The sequence below is a fragment of the Diabrotica undecimpunctata genome, chromosome 5 (assembly GCF_040954645.1).
Source record: "Diabrotica undecimpunctata isolate CICGRU chromosome 5, icDiaUnde3, whole genome shotgun sequence".
Taxonomy (NCBI): domain Eukaryota; kingdom Metazoa; phylum Arthropoda; class Insecta; order Coleoptera; family Chrysomelidae; genus Diabrotica; species Diabrotica undecimpunctata.
The window spans coordinates 31,595,029-31,616,084 of record NC_092807.1 but is presented as its reverse complement, the minus strand read 5'-3'; the positions used below and the strand labels follow the sequence as shown (position 1 = coordinate 31,616,084).

The window sequence follows — 21,056 nt, the reverse complement described above, 5'->3', positions numbered from 1 at the left end:
ATTATAAAATACTTGATCAGGAAAGGGATATTAAAAGAAGTGGAAAAAATACTTTGAAAGTTTATTAAACGAAGACTTTGACAAACAGTTGAAGTAACTGCTTTTTGGAAGAATTTTGTTTGCAATATAATAAAAATATAATATATTAAAGTATAAAGGATATTGCGGTCTTTAAAACACGCCCAATTTTTCGAGCACGACAGCGCAGCCGGAGTGCTAGAGATAGAGCAAGTGTTTTAAAGACTAGTTATCCACGAATACTTTACGCTATTTTTTTTATTGGTACACTTTTAAATGATGTACTATTACTACAAAAAATTGAAATAGGAGCTAATAATATAAGACTTTTGAATTTGTGATGTATATCAGTATACCTTTCGTTATTATGCAAATGAAAAAAAAAACAAAAATTAATTTGCAATTTGTCACATCAGATTGTGACAGATTGTCACAATCTAAATTGTTAGAATTGTTATTACTGGTTGTATATTGCTTAAAAGAAGAATGAGAAGAATGTTTCAAACATTATTGGGAGTGCCATTAATGAAAGTACAACCCCACATTGGCTTCCGAGAATGTCGGTGAAATTAATTTGAACAGCATTCCCTCTGATTTAAAAAACGGAAGTATAAATATTTCAAACAATACCAACTGTAATTTTTACATTCATTTAAAATATTAAGATTTCCAAATATTTGAATAAAGCTTTTGAAATATTTGTCAGTAATATTTTAAGCATTGTTGATGTTACCATGGTAACTTTATAAAACGCGGGTTTTCTTCTTTTTCTTCCTTTATTGGGTAATATCCCAGGGGATAATTTGCCCAGCTAATTCAGGGGGGATATTCTCAACTTTCTCTAGACAATCGAATATCCCCATATAACACTTATTTTATATTGAATGAACACTATGTTGAAACTTCTTCTTGTTGGGCCTAACAGTTAGTATAGGAAAGACAATACAACACAAGATAAAACTTTTCTCGCTTGGGGGTAGCAACCAAGCTGAACACATACCAGAAATGGTACCAACGGATGATAGTCAGAGAACCTAGGTGTAAAAAAAGGGAGGAATTTGTAAGGTTATGTTATAGTAGAATATAAGAAAGGAATATATATTATAGATTGATTTTGGATAGATTAAGAAATGTAATCAATAAATTTAGTCTTTGAGGAATAAGATTGTATAGGAGAGAGCAAATCTCTATAGGAGTTTGTAGTTTTGTTTTAACCAATTCTTTGTAGAGGTCAAAATTTGGAGAAACGTTTATTGGACACTCTAGGATAATATGATTCAGAGATCCAATTTGATCACATTCACGGTATGGGTTGTCCCGAATACCTATTCGGAATAAATAAACTGGAGTGGAACAATGTCCTGTTCTCATTCTAATTACTGTGGTGATATGCCTTCTGTCTTTATAAGGAAATTGATTGAACCCTGGTGTTTTGTTCCATTTATTGACTATTTTACTATAAAACGACCCTTTTGATCTGTTTGAACTCTATTCTTGTGCCCATCGAGTACAAATTAGCTTTTTAATATAAAATAAGTAGTTTGAATAATGCAATTTAACTTTGGCTGGCATTTTTAGTGATCTTCCTATATTTGCCAATTTGTCTGCAACACAATTGCCATTAATATCCGAATGCCCTGGAATCCATGCCAGAATAATACTGATGTCCTGTTGATTGGCTTCTATAAGGCCCCTTTTGGTCATGATAGAGGTATGTTCAGTTTCCATTGAGTGAGATGTTTTCCCTATCTTTTGGATAATACTTTTAGAATCAGACAAGATTAAGGCCCTCTTGATATCCGTCTCCAAGACAATTTGAACCGCATGATTAACTGCAATAATGTCTGCAGTGCAAACTTGAGTCTGCGTAGGGAGTTTACTCAAAGTCAGGACAAAAATCACCAAATCCTGCTGAGCACTTACTTATCAACTGACCCATCTGTAAAGATTATAGTGTGAAGTGGATTGTCAAGTGAGATTCTTTGAAATAGAATTATTGCAGGCTCATCACCTTTATTAGATTACACATTCCTAATAGGGATAGAAGTTAATTGATATCCTAATTCAAAATTATGGCACGGAAATGAGTCACTAGAAAATAAATTTGGGGTATGCTGGAGTTTATTCATGGTGGAAACTAAGAGGGAATAGTTTTTTTATTCTAGTAAATATGATTTGATTGCATTGATATCTGTAATTGATTCAAGGCACAAATTATTGGATTATTAATTAGCATAAGATTTTTAGGAGGAATTTAGAATTAAGCCATTCCCATCTGTACTTGAGAGGAATTTAACCACTTTCACCTAACACGGGTTCTTAAATATTGGATTTAAACGTGGGTTTTTGAAAGTTGAATTTAAACACGCTACGGTGTACTGAAAACATTCAAAATGGGGTACCAATAAATAAAAATAATTTCTTGAATATTTCAAAAACCAATTTATACTACTGAAGTCGAAAAAAATAAAATACCTGGTAATTACACTGTCTAGCTATGGAGACCTGTACAAAGAAGTGAGAGATCAAGTACAAAAAGCAAATAGACTGGCAGGATGCCCTAATAACACTATATGTCGAAACAGACACATTCACACTGAGATGAAATCAAGAATTTATAAAGCCAGTGTAAAACCAATAATGACATATGCCTCAGAAACAAGACCAGACACAGCCACAACGCAAAGGCTACTGGAAACGGCAGAGATGAGAGTACTGAGAAGAATTACAGGAAATACGCTGAGAGATTGAAAGAAAAGTGAAGACATTAGAAGAAAATGTAACGTACAGTTACACATACCATGAATGGACACAAAATAGAAAAAAAGAATGGAATAATCACATAAGCAGAATGGAGGAGACCCGTGTCGTCAAAATACCAAAAGATAAGTCACCAATCGGAAGAAGTATCGGACGCCCGCGCAAAAGATGGAGTGACAACCTTCCATAGATGTATTAATCTGCCAATGAACAAGCAGAATTTCTTATAAAGAGGAAGAAGAAGAAGAAGAAGTCGAAATCTGCAAAAAAATTCACGATATTACAATTTTAAATTTCCAATATGGGTTGGCACTCAACTGGGAGGTAAGGTCCTATTTTCCGCATGAGTTACTGGACTAGTATAACCGCACTCAAGGTAAACATGTCAATATTCCACGAAAAGACCTAGTCAATGGTTATAACCAAGAGCTCTATCAGATATAAAGTAATGTTTAACGAACACATAAGAGAACAAGTCATGATTTCAACTTCCTAGGAGTAGATGTATCGTTTGATAGATATGCTGTAGAGGAAGTGAAAACACAAGTCAACAAGGCAGCCGGAATATTGAGATACCTCAGAGATATCATATGGAAGAACAAATATATGAGCGTAGAGAGCAAAATCTGCATATATAGCATATATATATATATATATATATATATATATATATATATATATATATATATATATATATATATATATATATATATATATTGAGAACTAGAGAAATAAAAGTATTAGGAACCCTAAGGGGAATTTCTATTATAGATAGAATAAGTAATGAGGATACATTAAGAGAAACTCGAGCCCAGGATATGCTAAGATGGACACAAGCATGACGCTGCAAATGGAGAGGTCATGTTAACAAAATGGACCCAAGAAGAATCGCGAAATGGGTAAAAACGCATAAACTCAATACAAAAAGAACACTAGGAAGACCCCCGAAGATGTGGTATGACATATGGTTATTAACATCACAAGAGCTGGAATATTAGAATAAACAGGTCCATGTCCTACAAGGGAAACAAAAAGAAGATTTTTACAGATAATGCAAATGTAGATAAGTGATAATTAAACAAGTAGCAATGAAAATTGTGGCAATAAAAGAGGTAAAAATAAATAATTGTATTAAAAAAAAATTATTACTTACCTTATTCTTTTCAGACCATTTGGTTAGCTCTTCGGCGGCTTCATCTCGATTAGATACCTTTTTGTCAGTAGTTCTCGATGCCATTTTCTTTAAAAATGTTTCACAAAATATAACGTTTATTGTTAAAAGTATGACAATAAATGCTCTTGAAGTGGTTGGGACAGTATTTATATACACGGCAGTAGATTGTTCAAATAGTATCGAAAACACGATAGTTTAAACGTTATGTGTGAATCATGTTTTTGTTTTCTAACAATTCTTATCGTTGGAATTCGTAAGGGGCCTAAAGACCACAACGTTTGAAGGACAATGAGCGGCTTTTACCTGACCTAGATATCAATAGATTTTATTCAATATCAGTATAGTTTTTATTAAATTTGGTAATATGGTATGATAGTAATATATATGATAGTAAACATCAGGTTTTACTAAGAATTATCTACCAGCCAAAAAGTAGGTAAATAAATTTCAAATTCGTAGAGTCAACTATGAAGCAAATGTAACATTAGTCGGCAATCGAAGATCTAACAAATAAATATTGGAAAATTAAGAACGGTCACCATATGCAAAGACTATACTAAAACCAAAATCTTTCTATTTCGTCTTCATCTTCACTTCAAGGATTAGACTTCAAGCCTTTTCCGTTCTAAGTCTTGCCATCTTCTTTGGGAACGTCCCACGCCTCTTTGTATTTTACTATCTTTCCAATATACATTGGTTCATTCTTTCAATATGTTCCATATTTTATTTACATTTATCGAATCTGGACCCGTTCCGTAAGTACAACACAAAGACCTACCTATGTTCAAATGGTAAATACCAACCAACAAGAGATTCCACTGGTTACTGAGACAAATGGCATACAAGAAATAAATAATATGATAAAAGGGCTTATAGAACAAATGAGCACCATGCTAAACTTGCAACACTTGTCGCAAAAATGAACTAATGACTAATACACTAAAATTTGCACTATGGAATGCTTATGGCTTGACACAACACAAACATTTAGAATTAATCATAAACTAGACATAATACTGTTTTCATAAACAAACTTCACGAAAAAAAGTTTCATAAAATTTTAAAACTATAAAATATATCACACATCCAACAACACATCCAGATGAAATTGCACACGGCGGGACAGAAATCATTATTAGAAACAACTTCAAACATTACCAGACAACCCAGTATCAAAAAGCACATATTCAAACCACAAATGTAGTTGTAGAAGATTGGACAGGATATATAACTTTTTCAGCTTAACATTGTCCACCAAAACATTCAATTAAACAACTAACATTTAAAACCTTGGAAAACCTTTAAAAAAAATGACGGAAAATACTCACTAAAAAACTGAAGTAGAGATTGACTCACAAAACCTTATCAACTATACCTTCTGAAAGAAGATTCACAAAAAATAAAGTAAGAAATATTATACAACACAACGTCGTCGATTCAAAAAAGGCCTCAGGATACGACCCTATTACTGGAAAAACTCTGCAGCAACTCCCAGAGAAAGGCTCTGTAGTGAGATTAGGTCATTTCCCACTACAATGGAAATTAGCACAGATAACAATGATACTAAAGCCAGGAGACGAACCAGAAAATGTACAGTCCTACCAACCTATTAGTCTTCTTCGAGTGGTTTCCAAAGTTTTTGAAAAGCTGACACTTACCAGGCTAATGCCTATACTAGAAAACAAAAAACTAATATCATTACATCAATTTGGGTTCATAAAACAATCAACATACAACAGGTATATAAAGTTGTAGAGAGAATCAATGCAGATTTTGAAAATTTGGATTCACATGAGTGGCCATTATGACAGTATCGTCTGCTTGCGTAGGAATCGTAGTAAAATTTGTAGTAGGGATGTCAGCCGTGTACAATAAATATAGGGTTGGACCAAGCACACTACCTTGAAAGACTTCTGCCGAGATCGGATATATCGAAGGACAAGCTTCGCCATGATTAATTAAGAAGGATCTATTTGTTATATTATATGACTAGAATTTTGGCTATGGGATGAGGTAGCTGTGACTTAATTTTGGAAATTAGACCATCATGTCATACCTTTGTCAAAGGCCTGCGAGACATCTAAGAAGATAGCTGTAGTGTAGGACTTATTTTCAAGGGCATCTCTAGCTGTTCTGCCTACTCTATATACTATACTCATACCTCATACTACATATACAGGGTGAGTTTTTAGTGCGACATCGGTCGATAATTCCATTGTGGTACAAGATATTAAAAAAACTTATTTTTTAGAAAAATGTAGGCAATGATACTTATAGTATTGGGTTTTGCATTACTATAGATTTTTGTTTCGATACAGGGCAGCGGCAAGCCGCTTGTACGTATTTCGACCTGTTTAGGTGTCATCAGAGCGGTATATGCCACTGCTCTGAATCGAAACAAAATCTATCCCGTCGTAGGCCAATAATTATCGAAATAACTATTTACAGACGTAACAACGCCATCTAATAACAACAAGAGAAATCATACGAATAATCATATCAATCAATCAAATTCAAATTTTTGCCAAGTGGGTTAGTATAATTGAAGCTGCAAATCAATTTCATCAGAAAAATATGATTTTTCAGCGCATTCGGTTTTCCTTATTAAAACGATACCGAATGTGTATTGAAGAAAATGGGGGTCATTTTAAACATTTATTGTAATATCATATTTATAGATTTTATAGAGATTTTTTGTACTTGCTAATTCATTTGAGCCATTTATTTAGTTGCACGTAATTTATTAAAGGTTAGTGAAAAGGGCCGTAACTCAATAAAAACTGTTTTTTAAAAAAAGTGATACGAGGCAAAAAATTTTTAAAAATAATGTGTTAAACTAACGATGCCACAAAATTCATTTGATTTGAACGTACGCAAAAGTTTGGGGGAATTTAGGGCTGCACACCCCCCTTAAAATTTTTCGGTGCGCTTAGATTTTGTTGTTTCTTTTTTATAAAAAATGCTTTCAGAACAAGAAAGTAACTTGTCCATTTTTATTACAAAATGTCAAGTAGTTTAGGAGATAATGCAAAAAATCAATTTTTATTTTGTAACTTCAAAGGGCTGTAACTTTTTTTGTGTACCCTTTTGTACTAAGGTAAGGTGATTCAATCAATTTATTTTTGTCCCCGGAATGCGTGATTTAATTTATGACATACCTTTTTGAAACACCCTGTATAAAAGACCTCGTATACCAGAAGCCTCCATTAACGCCAGACGATATGAAAAATAGAAGAAGAGAAACTTTTAATAAAATTGACTTACAAATGTTGAGAAATGTGGCTCGGTCATTTGAATATCAGTTACAAACTTGTATAGACGTTGAAGGTGAACATTTTGAACATTTACTTTAGACTTATTTCCTTAATATCACATTAATGGTTACATTCATTACATATTATTATGGTTTATTTTTTTATTAGCTACTTATTGAATAAAAATAATTTTGTTATAGTATCACTCAATACCCAATACTTATTTCTACTTACAAAAATTGAATGTATTCCCGAAATTTGAAGAAAACTAAAAATATCTCGAAAAATAATGAGTTTATGTATAGGGAATAATATATAATATATAAAAATGAAAGAATATCATAAGCACAATATTTCTAAAAAAAATAAAATACAGGGTGATCCGGTATAAAGAAATAATATAATAATAAATTTTGCTTAGATTTTGAATTTCTGATCTTTTGTTTAAATTATTATCACTTTTGCTAATACAAACCATTTCCAAAAAAGTCCTTTTGAATTTATTACTTTCACTACATAAAATTTTAATGTTATCAAAATCCATAATATGGTCTTTATCGATTACATGCTCTGCCAAAGCACAAGATGGTTTTTTAATTCTGCAATCACTTTTGTGAGAAATAATGCGATTTGAAAGATTTCTTCCGGTCTCACCAACATATTCAGCTTCACACTGAGTACAACTAATGCTGTTTACTACATTCGTTTTTTCAAATTTGTCTATAGGATATTTAGTTTTGGAATATAAAAATGAAATAGTATTGATGTTCTTTGTTGCTATTTTTATATTGTCAATAACCTTTAGTGTTTGTATTAATTTAGGTGTTAATGATGGTATAACAGGTAGTGAATGATAATAGATGTTCTGATTGTTAGATACAATGTTTTGAGATTTAGCAAAAAATGGTGTTATTTAAAGTTAATTATATAGTTATAAAAGTTATTTATATTAACAATATAAGAAAAAATATTTTAACAATAAAATATTTTTTAACAATTGAAGATCTTCTTGTGGATAATCTGGATGAGAAAGCTTTAAAAAAAATTTTTTAGTTTTTAAAAAAACTTTAAAAAAGTTTTTTTAAAACCAGATGGTTCAGAAAACCCATATGTAGTAATAGATTTATAAGCTATTACTCTCATCGTCCAAATAAGATGAAAATTAACCTTATAACAGGATTAAAAGAACGTGTTTTAAGCTTTCTCATCCAGATTATCTACAAAAAGATCTTCAATTGTTAAAAAATATTTTAATTGAAAACTCTTATCCTCCAGATATGCTACATAGGATGCTTTTTTCTAATATTGTTAATATAAATAACTTAACACCATTTTTTTGTGGTGTTAAATCTCAAAACATTGTATCTAACAATCAGAACATCTATTATCATTCACTACCTTTTATACCATCATTAACACCTAAATTAATACAAACACTAAAGGTTATTGACAATATAAAAATAGCAACAAAGAACATCAAAACTATTTCATCTTTATATTCCAAAACTAAATATCCTATAGACAAATTTGAAAAAACCAATGTAGTACACAGCATTAGTTGTACTCAGTGTGAGGCTGAATATGTTGGTGAGACCGACAGAAATCTTTCAAATCGCATTATTTCTAACAAAAGTGATTGCAGAATTAAAAAACCATCTTGTGCTTTGACAGAGCATGTAATCGATAAAGACCATATTATGGATTTTGATAACATTAAAATTTTATGTAGTGAAAGTAATAAATTCAAAAGGACTTTTTTGGAAATGGTTTGTATTAGCAAAAGTGATAATAATTTAAACAAAGGATCAGAAATTCAAAATCTAAACAAAATTTATAATTATATTCTTTCTTTATAATTTATGTATAAAACTTGTAAAATGTCACATTTTGATTTAATTTTCCATATATCTGTTACATTTTTTCAGACATCTATCAATGGTGAATAAATCTTCTTCTTTTTTGTTACTAAACAAAAAAGAATTTTTAAACAAAATTTTATTTTTGGCAATATAACTGTCAAAAATAAAAATTTTAAGTTGGCATTTATGACATTGAGGCTTATTTGTAATTGGTTGCTATTTTAACTTATATATAAATTCAATTGTTTTTGTATTAAAAAAAAATGTTTTTAAAATTATACTAAAAATTTAAGAGAAGCATTTATTAGATTAGGACATTTTTATATTAATTATTTTTAAGATCTATAAGCAGCAATTTTTATTTACTAAACTAATTTTATTTGGTGAGTTAACAAAAATTGTTTTTTCTTTCTAGTTCAACTTTGTAAGATATTTTGTCTTTTTTAGCAGCTCTTGATAATAATTGTAAACACAATTGAAAGCTCGAGATAAAAAATAGTTAACCAATAGCCCTTTTATTGACTCCAACCCATCTAAAACAGTTATATATATATATACATATTTTATTATTATAATAATATAATGTTATATAAGAGAGTAATTAAATTGTTTATATTTTAAGTTTTTATCTTTTGTTTTAGGTAATTATTCCCACCGTACGCTTACGCATGATTAACCAAAAAGAAGTAAACACCAATTGGTAAGTCGTAGTTTATGTATTGTTTTGATTCTTTAAGGTCAGCTTGCGTTTTCTGTAAAATAGTTGACTTAACCGTAAACAATACATATTTGTTTAACACTATCTTAAAATTACTATAACATTTGAAGATAAGATAAAATATATTAGAACTGTAATCTAGTTCTTGAAACAAAACACTCTTCGGAAAAGTAAATTAATGAACTCGTTTTATGTTACTTGCAGTAACCTTATTCCAAAAGGCGTGACAAGTTAAATCGATAATCCATTTATTCATACAACAAGGAAATATTTGAGAGATTAGGTCAAAATGAAGAAATTTGTAAAGGGAAAAAAGAGAATAGATTAGTCCAATTGAATTTCATACTCCATTGAAATTACCTGCTTATAATGCACTTACAACATCTTGGAGCCATACGATAACGAGAGGATTTCCATTTTATCATTCGAAATCATGATTGCCCGTAAACTACTCCGGGAGTTAGCAAAATATTCCTGGAATACGCTCATCATGTTGAACTTTATGTGCAATCAGACCTAACTAGAACACCAAACTATCAACATAGCCGGTTTGCTGTGATTCCCGACCTGAGTTCACGGATATCTTCCTTCCCTCCTTAGGAAGTATTGGGCGCTCTTGTGTTTCTTAGCCAAAAGTGAAAGATGGCTTATTGTCTGGATCAACGCATCCTCTTCTGTTTTATTCCTTTGAAATTACCTCTACAAGTCTTTCCGATTAATCTATATTTCTCGCTCTCTCACCTCTCTCCATCTCAGGCCAATTCTTCCATGATCTCTTGTTCTTCTGTCTGGATATATTATTTTGGTCTTTCCTTAGTGTATTTTCAATCCATTTCCAGTTCCTTCTTTTAATCGTGATTGTTATTTTCTCTTGTTTTGTTCCTTTCCATAGTTCTGCGTTTGTTATTTTATCAGGCCAGTATATTTTTAGGATTTTTCCCAACGATTTATTAATAAAAGTATATTATTAATATCGTTTTCATCGTTCTTGGCGTGTGCGTGTAAAAACACTTGCAATAAGTTGTTTCATCTGTCTTTCCTTGTCTAAGCTCGATTCGTTTACCTCCTCCAGTGGCGGAGCAAAATGTAGCTTGTCAAACGAAATAATAGTTATAAAAGAAAATTATAAATTATTTTTCATTAAATTTCTAATAACGGAATATACGTATAAATTGCGAAGAAGTATTTTTCTAGCTTGCAGTACAATAGGACAGGATATAACGAAAAGTACATTTTAAAAGGATTTTGAAATATACCCAAAAAAGTGTTAATTATTTAACCCACTTTAATTAAAAAATGATACAGATTTTTTAAGTTTTAAGCACTGTAGCGAATTCTGAACTGTTACAACGTACTGACCTTGATTAATTAGCTAATCAGTCAGCGTCTTCACTGGAACTGTCTTCATCATTGGAATCTTCCGCCAAATCGATGATAATCCTACTTATTTTCATCATATGTGACCATTTTTGCCCAGTCGTCCTGAATTAATTTTTCAGTATGGTTAACACAACTCGCCCACACTGCAGGTGTTGCCTCAGCTAATGCATCGCCCCAAACTTTTTTCACTGTTTCATCTCCACGTCCATGTTCTCCAATATGACGATCATAGTATTGTTTAGAAATGCCCCAGACCAACTCAATCGGATTATATTGACAGTGATATGGAGGCAATCTGAAAACCTGATGCCCATCTTCTTGGAGTAGCTCGTCTATAACGTACCTGGTATTTTGTGGTTTATTCTGGCGACAAAGACTCAATAGCTCTGTCTTGCCCGAATCGTCGTCAAAAAATTTTTTTTTCGCTCGTAACCATTCTTGTAAGTCCGATTTTTTCCAACTGGTATTCGGTAACTTTTCTATTAAAGAGCTATGGTATGAGGCATTATCCATAATAATTAGAGATGGTTCCTCCAACATTGGTATTAGCTTTTCGGAGACCCACTTTTTAAAAGACTCTTTATCCATAGAATGATGTTAGTCTGCACTCTTCGATTTCGTAGAAAACAGTAATCCAGCACCTTTAACAAATCCTTGCCTACTTCCGGCATGTAAAACAACAAAGCGTTTACCTGTATTTTCGTGTCCTTTTCTGATGCTTTTCACACAGTAATCTTGCCAAGTACGTTTATATGCCCCTTTTAGGAATATCCATGTTTCATCTAAAAAAACGAACTGAAGTGGGCTTGGACTTAAAAAATTTCTTATATAATGCCTCAAAAAATACAGTCGTTTGGAGACAATACATGGTTTCTCACATAGCACTCGTCTACTATTTTCTAGTTTGTATGAAAACCCACAATTTTTCATAAGACGCCACAAACTTGTATCAGAACCGTCATAGAGATGCTTGTTTCTTAAATGTGTATTTAGAACTTTAATTGTAACGTGCTCTCCTTTTGCTTTCATGCCATACAGTATATTTCTAATCTCTCCTTTTATAGTATCGCTGACATCATTAGTCTTTTTTTTTTGTACATTACGTGACTCTCCTGGTGTAGTAAGAGCTGCCCCTGTTTTGTATTCACTCTTTATTCTTGTCACTGTGCGAAGACTGATTTTCAAAGCGTCCGCTACTCGTTCATGTACCGATGATAACGAAAGCAAAGGTCCGTTGTTTTCTTTTTCTTTTTTAAAATACTCCAATAAATGAACTACACATTGTCGCATTTCTCCTGTTATCGTTTTTCCCGGCATTTTTTTTATTAAATAGAACAATTAGTTATTCACAACAAAAAATAATAAGTAAAACTGTTCGGAACAAATTCCAACAATGACTGACTAAAATCGACTAAAACAACATAAAATATCAATGGTAATTGCTACAATTATAAACCTATTAGCCAGCTCATTCAAGAACAATGCCACAAGTCATTATTGCAATGGGTATCGGAAGAGAGAGAGTTAGTTTATAATAAACTGGAATTTTTAAGGTGTCGAGAGTATTATTTTATGTAATGGAATTCCACACAGTAAGAGCTCAAACTATTAATTAATTAAAAACTGTTTACTTATAAAAACTATTTCATCAGCTACTTCAAACCTGCACAGATCAGAGTAACATGTTAAAAAAAAACACGTCACTGCCAGCTATCTGTATTCGTAAAGAGGCCGAACTTATCACCGACACCGTATCGGCCAAACGCATCGGTGTTATTGCTACAATACTGGGAGACGTGAGTGGTCTCTTCATTCCCTACTCATCGCACTTTACCATGACGAACGTGACCCGCACAATTGAGTTACGCATCTGTGTATCAGAGAGAGACGAATATTAAAAATTCCGTAGTAGCTTATTTCAGGCACACGCCAAGAACGATGAAAACGAGTATAGATGCTATTGTAACTGTTTGCCAGGAAGAGATTAAAAAACAGGTTTTAGAGACACCGTTTGTATCCATTCAGTGTGATGAGACTACTGATGTTTTTATCTATCAGCAACTTGGTATTATTTTAAGATATGAGCGGAATGGCCAAATTAAACATTTTTGGAAATTTTTAGAACCTGTTTCAAATAGTGCCAGTGACATAGCCATAGACATAGCCCAGAAATTAGAAAAGCGGCTAGAACAAGGTTCAGTTGATAGAAAGAATCATTTTCCATTAGAATCACACCGAAAATTTAAAAGAAATCGCAAGAAAATGCATGAACAGTATGCCTAGGAGAGTGGCTGCACTGCTTAAAGCCAAGGGTAGCTTAACAAAATATTAATCATATAGTAAAATACTGTAATAATTTACGTTGCTTTTGTTCAAATAAATATGCAAAAAGGTCACTACTATCATTTTTGTGTTATAGCTAACATATTTATAATTATAATTGATTATAAAACACACAAAACTAGAATTTGCGAAGTGAGTCTAATAAATTGAGCAGACACAGTAGGTCATAAAAATATTTGTATGACCCAAATAGAAATTTACAATCCAAGGAGAATGATAAGAATGACATATTTCATCCCTTTCAAAAAACAGTTGTAACAATTAGAGAGGTATATGATCCAAAACATTATTTTGGATAAAAATTGCCTGTCTTGTCAACACTTATCATATAAAATCCAAAATTAATTCCTGTCAACTTTTGGTGTAAAACGTCTACTAAACTTTTGTTATGGTTATCAGCGAATCCCTTTTAAACTGTTCTAATTAACATATTTGCCATTAAAGTATGTTAATTTCACCAAAAATTTAAATAATTTCTCGCGCCTTTTGAGGGGTTGACACGCAAAACATTTTTGCATATAAATAATGTTTCGTATACAGTATAGTTATCAATTTGGTACGAATGCACGACTAATTATTTTTATTTACAGATTGTTAAATTTATAAGGGTTTAACAGGATTTATAAGGTATAAAAAAATTGTGACTGGTGACTTTCGACTTTTTTATATTTTCGTAAAAAAATGATGCTGTTATTTGACGTCCATATAATGCACCATTTTCGAGAAAAATCAAAATTGCATTAATCGATAGATAGATCTTTATTGAAATAAGAAACCTAATATACGAGGTTTACATACAATATTTATAAAACGTTGCGTTTTTACCCCCTACAAGGTAGTTTTAGGGGAAATCCCGGTGGTTAAGGTTGTAAAATTTTTGGCATCTTTTTTGGGGTCCCAAAATTGATATTCTCGACAAAATTCAGCTTGTTCGTATGATTTTTGGGGGTTAAATCTCTGACGACTGGTCTATTTTTCCTTTTTTTGCAGCAAGTGTAATAAATTTATGTATTGTTTTAATTTGCAATCAGTTCTATCTTCTAGGAAATTTAATTGCAAAGCTTTTTTGCCTGTACAATTTTTTTCTAAAATGCATAGATGCCGAGTTATAGCAACGAAAAGGAGAAAAAGGTTAAATATTTTCATTTTTTTTTGTCAATTTTCTTCATATATTGTTAAATATAAAATTTAGCCCACCTTTTTATATGCTCTCCATCAAGCCATCCTGCAAGGAAAAATATTTGGAAAACGAGGTCCAGAAAGAAGAAGAACATCTTGGTTAAATAACCTCAGAATCAGGTTCAATACAACATCTGTGCAGTTTTTCCGTGCTGCTGCAGATAAGATAAATATTGCCATGATGATCGCCAACATTAGTAACGGATAGGCCCATCAAGAAGAAAAAGAAAGCAAAAAAAAACAGGAGCATATACGATTCATCCAAATGGGGGTTGTTTGGGAAAGGATGTACTATTTCTTTTCATATTTTTACATTTAATATTTTTCTTTTAGTGTAGGTACTATAATGTGATCTAATTCAATGCTGTATTCTAACGACTTTGTTAAAGTATATTGCTTCCTGTTATTTCGTAAAATTGTTAAACTGGCTATCTCATTTATTATGTTTTAAGTACGGAGAATTTGACTTGTTATTTTGTGTCGCTAATATACACAACTGTAAAGTTTCGTATTACCGTGACAATTAACTTAAATTATCGCCACTCAAAATCGCAATACAATAGAGTGATTTATTGGTATACCCTCTTGCTACACAGACCACCACGTAACGGTTAGAGGGTTCTTTTCTGACCGTCTTAAGTCTCAAGACACTTCAACTTCATCTCTAAGCAGCGAACGAAACGCACCTAGTTTTTTGGTTCTCATGCTATCGAGACTCGGCGTCCCGACAACGTGGTACCAACGAGATTCCACTGGCTAAGAATACAACAGCAATATTTCAAAGGGTAAGTCTATATTCTTTGTACAGACAACAATAATGAGTAAGACCAGTTAATTTCGTAATTTATTCACAGTTGTATTTGCTATTTTCTGTTAATTTATTTACAAACAAAATATTATTTCTTTTTTTAATAATGAAGAAAAAAACATTTTTTCTTCATTATTAGTTATCTAATATCATTTAACCAGCGACCTCTTTAAGTTTTATAAAAAACATGGGTGTTTCCGAACAGAGATCGCCTGGACTAAAATGAAACATTATCAAAACATACTACTATCTCGTTAGTAGAAAAATAAAGGCAATCCGATAATGAGGGAAAATAAGACGTGGGAAATTTAAAGAGAGGGCATCACAAATTGGACAAAGAAGGCAAGGATAAATGGAAGCTGGTGATTCGTCAGGCAATGAAATATTAAAAGTCAATAATACTAATGAGCACACTTGAGATTCATAGATAAACTACTGCGGTGAGTAACTTGCACAGCAATGATAAAGTAACAATCAAATTAAGTAAAGAGTAATAGAACAATTATGATACTTCAAGAACTTCATTGTCAGTATAAGAACATCAAGCTTACGTTATCTGTATACATATGTACCTGTACATACATATTAGTAGTATCGGACAGAGAAAATAATGTTCTTCTTCTCATTGCGCCGTCTCCTTTCGAAGGTTGGCGATCCAAATGGCAATTGTGGTTTTGGAAACTGCTGCGCGAAAGATTTCTGCGGATGAGCGGTCGAATCGTCTCCTCAGGTCTTTTAGCCACGAGTTCTGGCGGTGGCTCAAAATTTTTTTAAACTGTTTAGATAATACGAAGATATTATATTGCTGCACACTGTATTATAACATATTAAATTAAAAATGTTTATATATTGTTAAAAACAAAAACATAAATCATGTATGTTACAATTAATTACAAAAATGACACAACACTAACAAAATAAAAATATATTACAACCTGGCTCAAAAGTTTTGAAAACCTTAGAGAATATAAAGAAGTGTTATCGCTGCAAATGTTGTTATAAAATATTTAAATAAAAATGTTTATCCTCAGTTTATTTTATAATTATATGATTTATATTTATACAAACTTTGTGTTATAAAATTGTTAAATAAAAATGTTTAAAAACATAAAACCCGTATGTTACAATTAATTGCAAAAAGTTCAAAATAAACAAATTTAAAATATATTAAAAAGTAGTCCAAAATTTGTTAAAACCCTTGGAAAATTAAAACATACAAGTGAAAAATACAATTTCAAAAATTAACGCAAACCTAAAATATACCACAAAGTAAACCTACAAATACACCTAAAATATACTACTACAAAGAACAAGGTTTGTAGCACAAACATTACAACTTTGGGTTGTATAGAACCTGACATAAAATTCATTAAGGTAGCATACCTTACATGGATAGAGCAGAGCATTTCATCAGGCAAGAGGTAGGTGCAACAGTCGGAAAGGTTTTTAACAGAAGAGGAAGAAGGATTGATGGGACAATAAACCAGAAGAAAACCAAGACTTAGGTATCAAGACAATTTAGACGATGATTTAAAATCTATTGGAGTTAGAATGTACAGAAGAGTTGGTAGACACAGGGGTGAATGGAGGATTGTCCTAAAGAATTATTTGCACAAGCACAGAGTTTTACATTATAGCCTTGTTAAAGCTGGAAACATATATTCCTGTGTTGCATTGATGTTGACTAATGATAATGGTAAAACAAACTAAAATATATTACAAAATGGTCCAAATGTGCTCATAACCCTTAGAGAATATGAAGAAGTATTATTGCTGCAAACAAGGTGTTGTTGCTTCGATGTTGTAAGATAAAAAAAAAACAAATAAATAAAAGTGTTTATAATTAGTATATTTCATAATGATATGTAGGTATTTATGTTACAATTAGTTACAAAATCAAAAAGAATAACACAAAGATCAAGACAAAACAAAAATCTGAAACATATTACAAAGTGGCTAAAAAATTTTGAGTTATAAAATTGTTAAATAAAAATGTTTGTATTCAGTTTATTCCATAATTGAGATATAATTTTATAAAGGATATGTTTATAGAATTTTAAATAAAACTATTGCATTTTTAATTTTTACAGGTTGACTTCCTTTTCCTTCTAAAAAATATTATACACCATAATAAACATAATACATCAATAATTAATCTTTACTTTTAAACTCCAATTGAACTCCTTTGAAATGAGTTGCAAAATCTTCCACTCATTGAACACCTAAAAATTTAGCATTTATTAAATTTGATAGTAACAGAAATTAATCTTCTTACATGTCTTCATTGTTCTCCTGTTTTTTAGGGCCACCATCTACTGTATTTACCATGATAGCAAATTCCTCTCACAATTGGGCTACTTTCTTAGCTTTCCTTGACTATTTTGCCAGTAAGCACTATTTATTTTTATGAAGTCTAACATCACTTACAATTGTTTCCTGGTTGTTTTCTTTTTAATTGAAGCCATTAGTTTATTTTATTATAATTATAAAACAATAGTAACTTGTTTCCACAAATTACATACAATAACATAACCTAACTAAAAGCGAAAACGGCACCTAATTTTAGACAGCTTAAAAATTACATTTACATATAGATAAATTACATATCAAGGTAGGCAACCCGTTATACGTAGTTCTTACATCATACCGATTTGAAAATTTTTACATAAATGTGTTAAAATCGGAGTTTACAGCATGTAATTATTTCACATAAACGATACATCATAGCCCTCAATGTCCGGTAATTCTACTACGCAACAAGTGGGCGTACTGATTGTAAGATTTTGAAAGTCGTCCCTAGTTTTGACAAACTGTGCAAATAATTCAATCATAAAAGGTAATCGTTCTGAAGATGTTCGATAAAAGCTATTGTTAAGAACTCTGATTTAAAGGAATTTAGCTCCTTTGGGGTATTTTTGAATGAGTCTTTGTTACCATGTATAAAGAGAATTAAAAAAACAGGTACCAATAAATCTAGATCCAATATTAACAATATAAACAATATTAATAATATAATGATAAAAACTGTACTTCATAGCCAAAGAAATTACCCAGACAGATAAAGAAAAAAATAGATCCATTGTTATCAATTACTTTGTTTTAAAGCCGAAAGTTTTTGTTAGTTGAGTGGAATATCTTGAATTTAATGAGGATATACAAATACTAGCAAGAAGTGGAAAAGAATTACAACAAAAACTAAATATTTCAACTCCAACCAACGAGTTGAAGAACATTTTTTTCTAAATCTAAAACTGAAAAGAATGGATAGCCTGATAGTGTTTCCTTCGCTGAAATGTTCAAAAATGTTCTTGTTTTCTTATTTTTAAAATGTGTCTTATTTTAATAGTTTTCAATAACTTATGAATAGTATTTGCTGCATTTAACACAGCTTCATTTTTCTAACTTGCTGTCCACGGTATTCGGAGCATTATTTTATGCAACCACATCTCAAACGCTTCTAGGCGATTGATCGTTTAGAGGCGTAATTTTAAGTTTAAGCTGTGGTTACAGAAGAATAATTTCATTTTTAGAAACGTTGTGTGAACTGCTCCAATTCTGCATTTGATCTTTTGACGTCTAGTTGGTCTATAACGTAGCATCCCAGATATTGTAAGAGAGTAACTCCCTCAATCTTTTGTTGATATATCTATAGGGAAGCATTGTCGTGAGGTTAGCGACTAAATTTTTTGTATCAAACGTTTTGTATTAGAAGCATTAATTTTTAGATCCATTTCTGTTGCTGTTGTTTTTACGCAATCCAACAACTCATAAAGGCCCTTGAAATTATCGCGTAAGATAACAATGTCGTCAGCGTAAGATTATTAATCAGTTCATTATTGATTTTCACTGCAAAGTTTTTACCTTGCAAAACCTGTATATCCAAGAAGATATTAAAAAACATCGGAGATAGGATGAATCCCGGTTTGACGTCTCTTTGAATGGCACTTCGCTTAGCTAGACGATTTTACTCGAACTAGACGTCAACAAGAAGCGACGCGACGATCCAAGGTCATTCTGGCCTGGCGCTTAACAATATAGTAAATTTATAAATTTACCCGTTAATCCTATAAGTAGGTGTTTCGCTTTGGTTAATTTTTATCTCTGATAACTTTATTTTTACAGGTTCCGTTTAAATAAATGTTTTAATTTTATTATGGCTACCGGAAGCTATGCAGAGCACCGGGGCTCCACGGAGCTGATCTATGTTGTTCACATATGTTGATGCGCGTGATTTTTTTTTGGAATTGGTAAAGATTCTCTCAAATAGTCACCGAGTATTTGTGTTGTTTTAAAGATGTTAATGAGTTGTGTACGTGTCAGAATGTTCTTTTAGTCAGTAGTATTTGTTAACATTATCAGGGTCCAACGAAACACCTCATTAAAAAAAAGGGATAATTTAAACGGAAGATATAAAATATGTATTCAATTACATAGCGGATATTTTCAACAATTATTGTAATTTGTTTCTGCTTCGTTTAAAATTATTCAGATTTTTAATAACTTTTTATTTTTTCTTTAATTTATTTACTTTGTAATAGATAACAAAAATAATTGTTTCAATCATTTGCATTATATTTTACAAAAATATCGTACCATCACTTACCACACTGTGTTTATAAAGCTGTCAATGTAGTTCAGGAAATGAAGCTCGAAAAAAGTTAAAACCTCGCAATTTTTTCATCCTGCATGGATTGTGTTGAAATTTTAACAGAAGGTAGGTGATAGCCCAAGAATCAAAATCTATATCGAACCGAAGTGCGCTGAAGGGTTTTAGGGGTGAAAACTACCCCTAATTGTCAAAAATTATAAAATAACATATTAAACCTGAATATAAGTAAGATTTGATTTGAATTAGTTAAATAATGATTATTTTATACTTTTGAATAGTTTCATCATATTTCAACCCTTAAAAAGCAACCCTTGTTAGAGATTAATGTAAAAAAATTACTAATTCTAAAAAAATGATTTCGCCTTGGATCGATTTGGATAAAAATTTGGATTTAAGCTCAACTCACCCTCTGCTTTATAGTTTATGTCATGCAGATGAAGCCTGATTGTTCTTAGCGGTGAAAACTACCCCTAATTTTCAAAAATTGTAAAATAACATTACAAATCTTAAGATGAGTGAAATTTGGTTTGGATTAGTTAAATAGTGATTTTTTTATACTTTAAAATACAATTTCATAAATTTTCAACCCTTAAAAATCAATTGTTATAAGTGGTATAGGTGAAAACAATTTTTTGCCAAAATTTTGCAACTTTTCAACTTTTGAAAATCACCCTTTAAAACATTGCAGTTTTTATAAACTAATTTAATAGATATAAATTGAAAAAAGTAGAATTAAATACAAAAAATTTATCAACATAAAAAGGCACCATATATTCTTATACATTTACATAAATAGTGAATACTAATAATTAATACATAAAAAAGTAATTAATACATAAAATATTGAAAATATTTACATTTATAGGTAAAACAATTATAATATTAACTTTATTCGTCATCGATTACATCTTCATCGTGATCTATGTCATCCTCATCTTCTTCAATTATTGGTGG

General features: G+C 31.2%; 2 protein-coding genes across 2 annotated transcripts in view; one reads left to right on the top strand and one right to left on the bottom strand.

Annotated features, from left to right (window-relative positions):
* Positions 1-4,084, bottom strand: part of LOC140441245 (catalase-like) — a 53,240-nt gene extending 49,156 nt beyond the window's left edge. Inside the window, exon 1 of the mRNA XM_072531841.1 lies at positions 3,932-4,084. Within this exon, the coding sequence (XP_072387942.1) occupies positions 3,932-4,015 (84 nt within the window). The 5' untranslated portion in view covers positions 4,016-4,084. The remainder of the gene's footprint in view (positions 1-3,931) is intronic.
* Positions 1-21,056, top strand: part of LOC140441244 (mannosyl-oligosaccharide alpha-1,2-mannosidase IA-like) — a 396,800-nt gene that overhangs the window by 167,787 nt on the left and 207,957 nt on the right. The window lies entirely within an intron of this gene.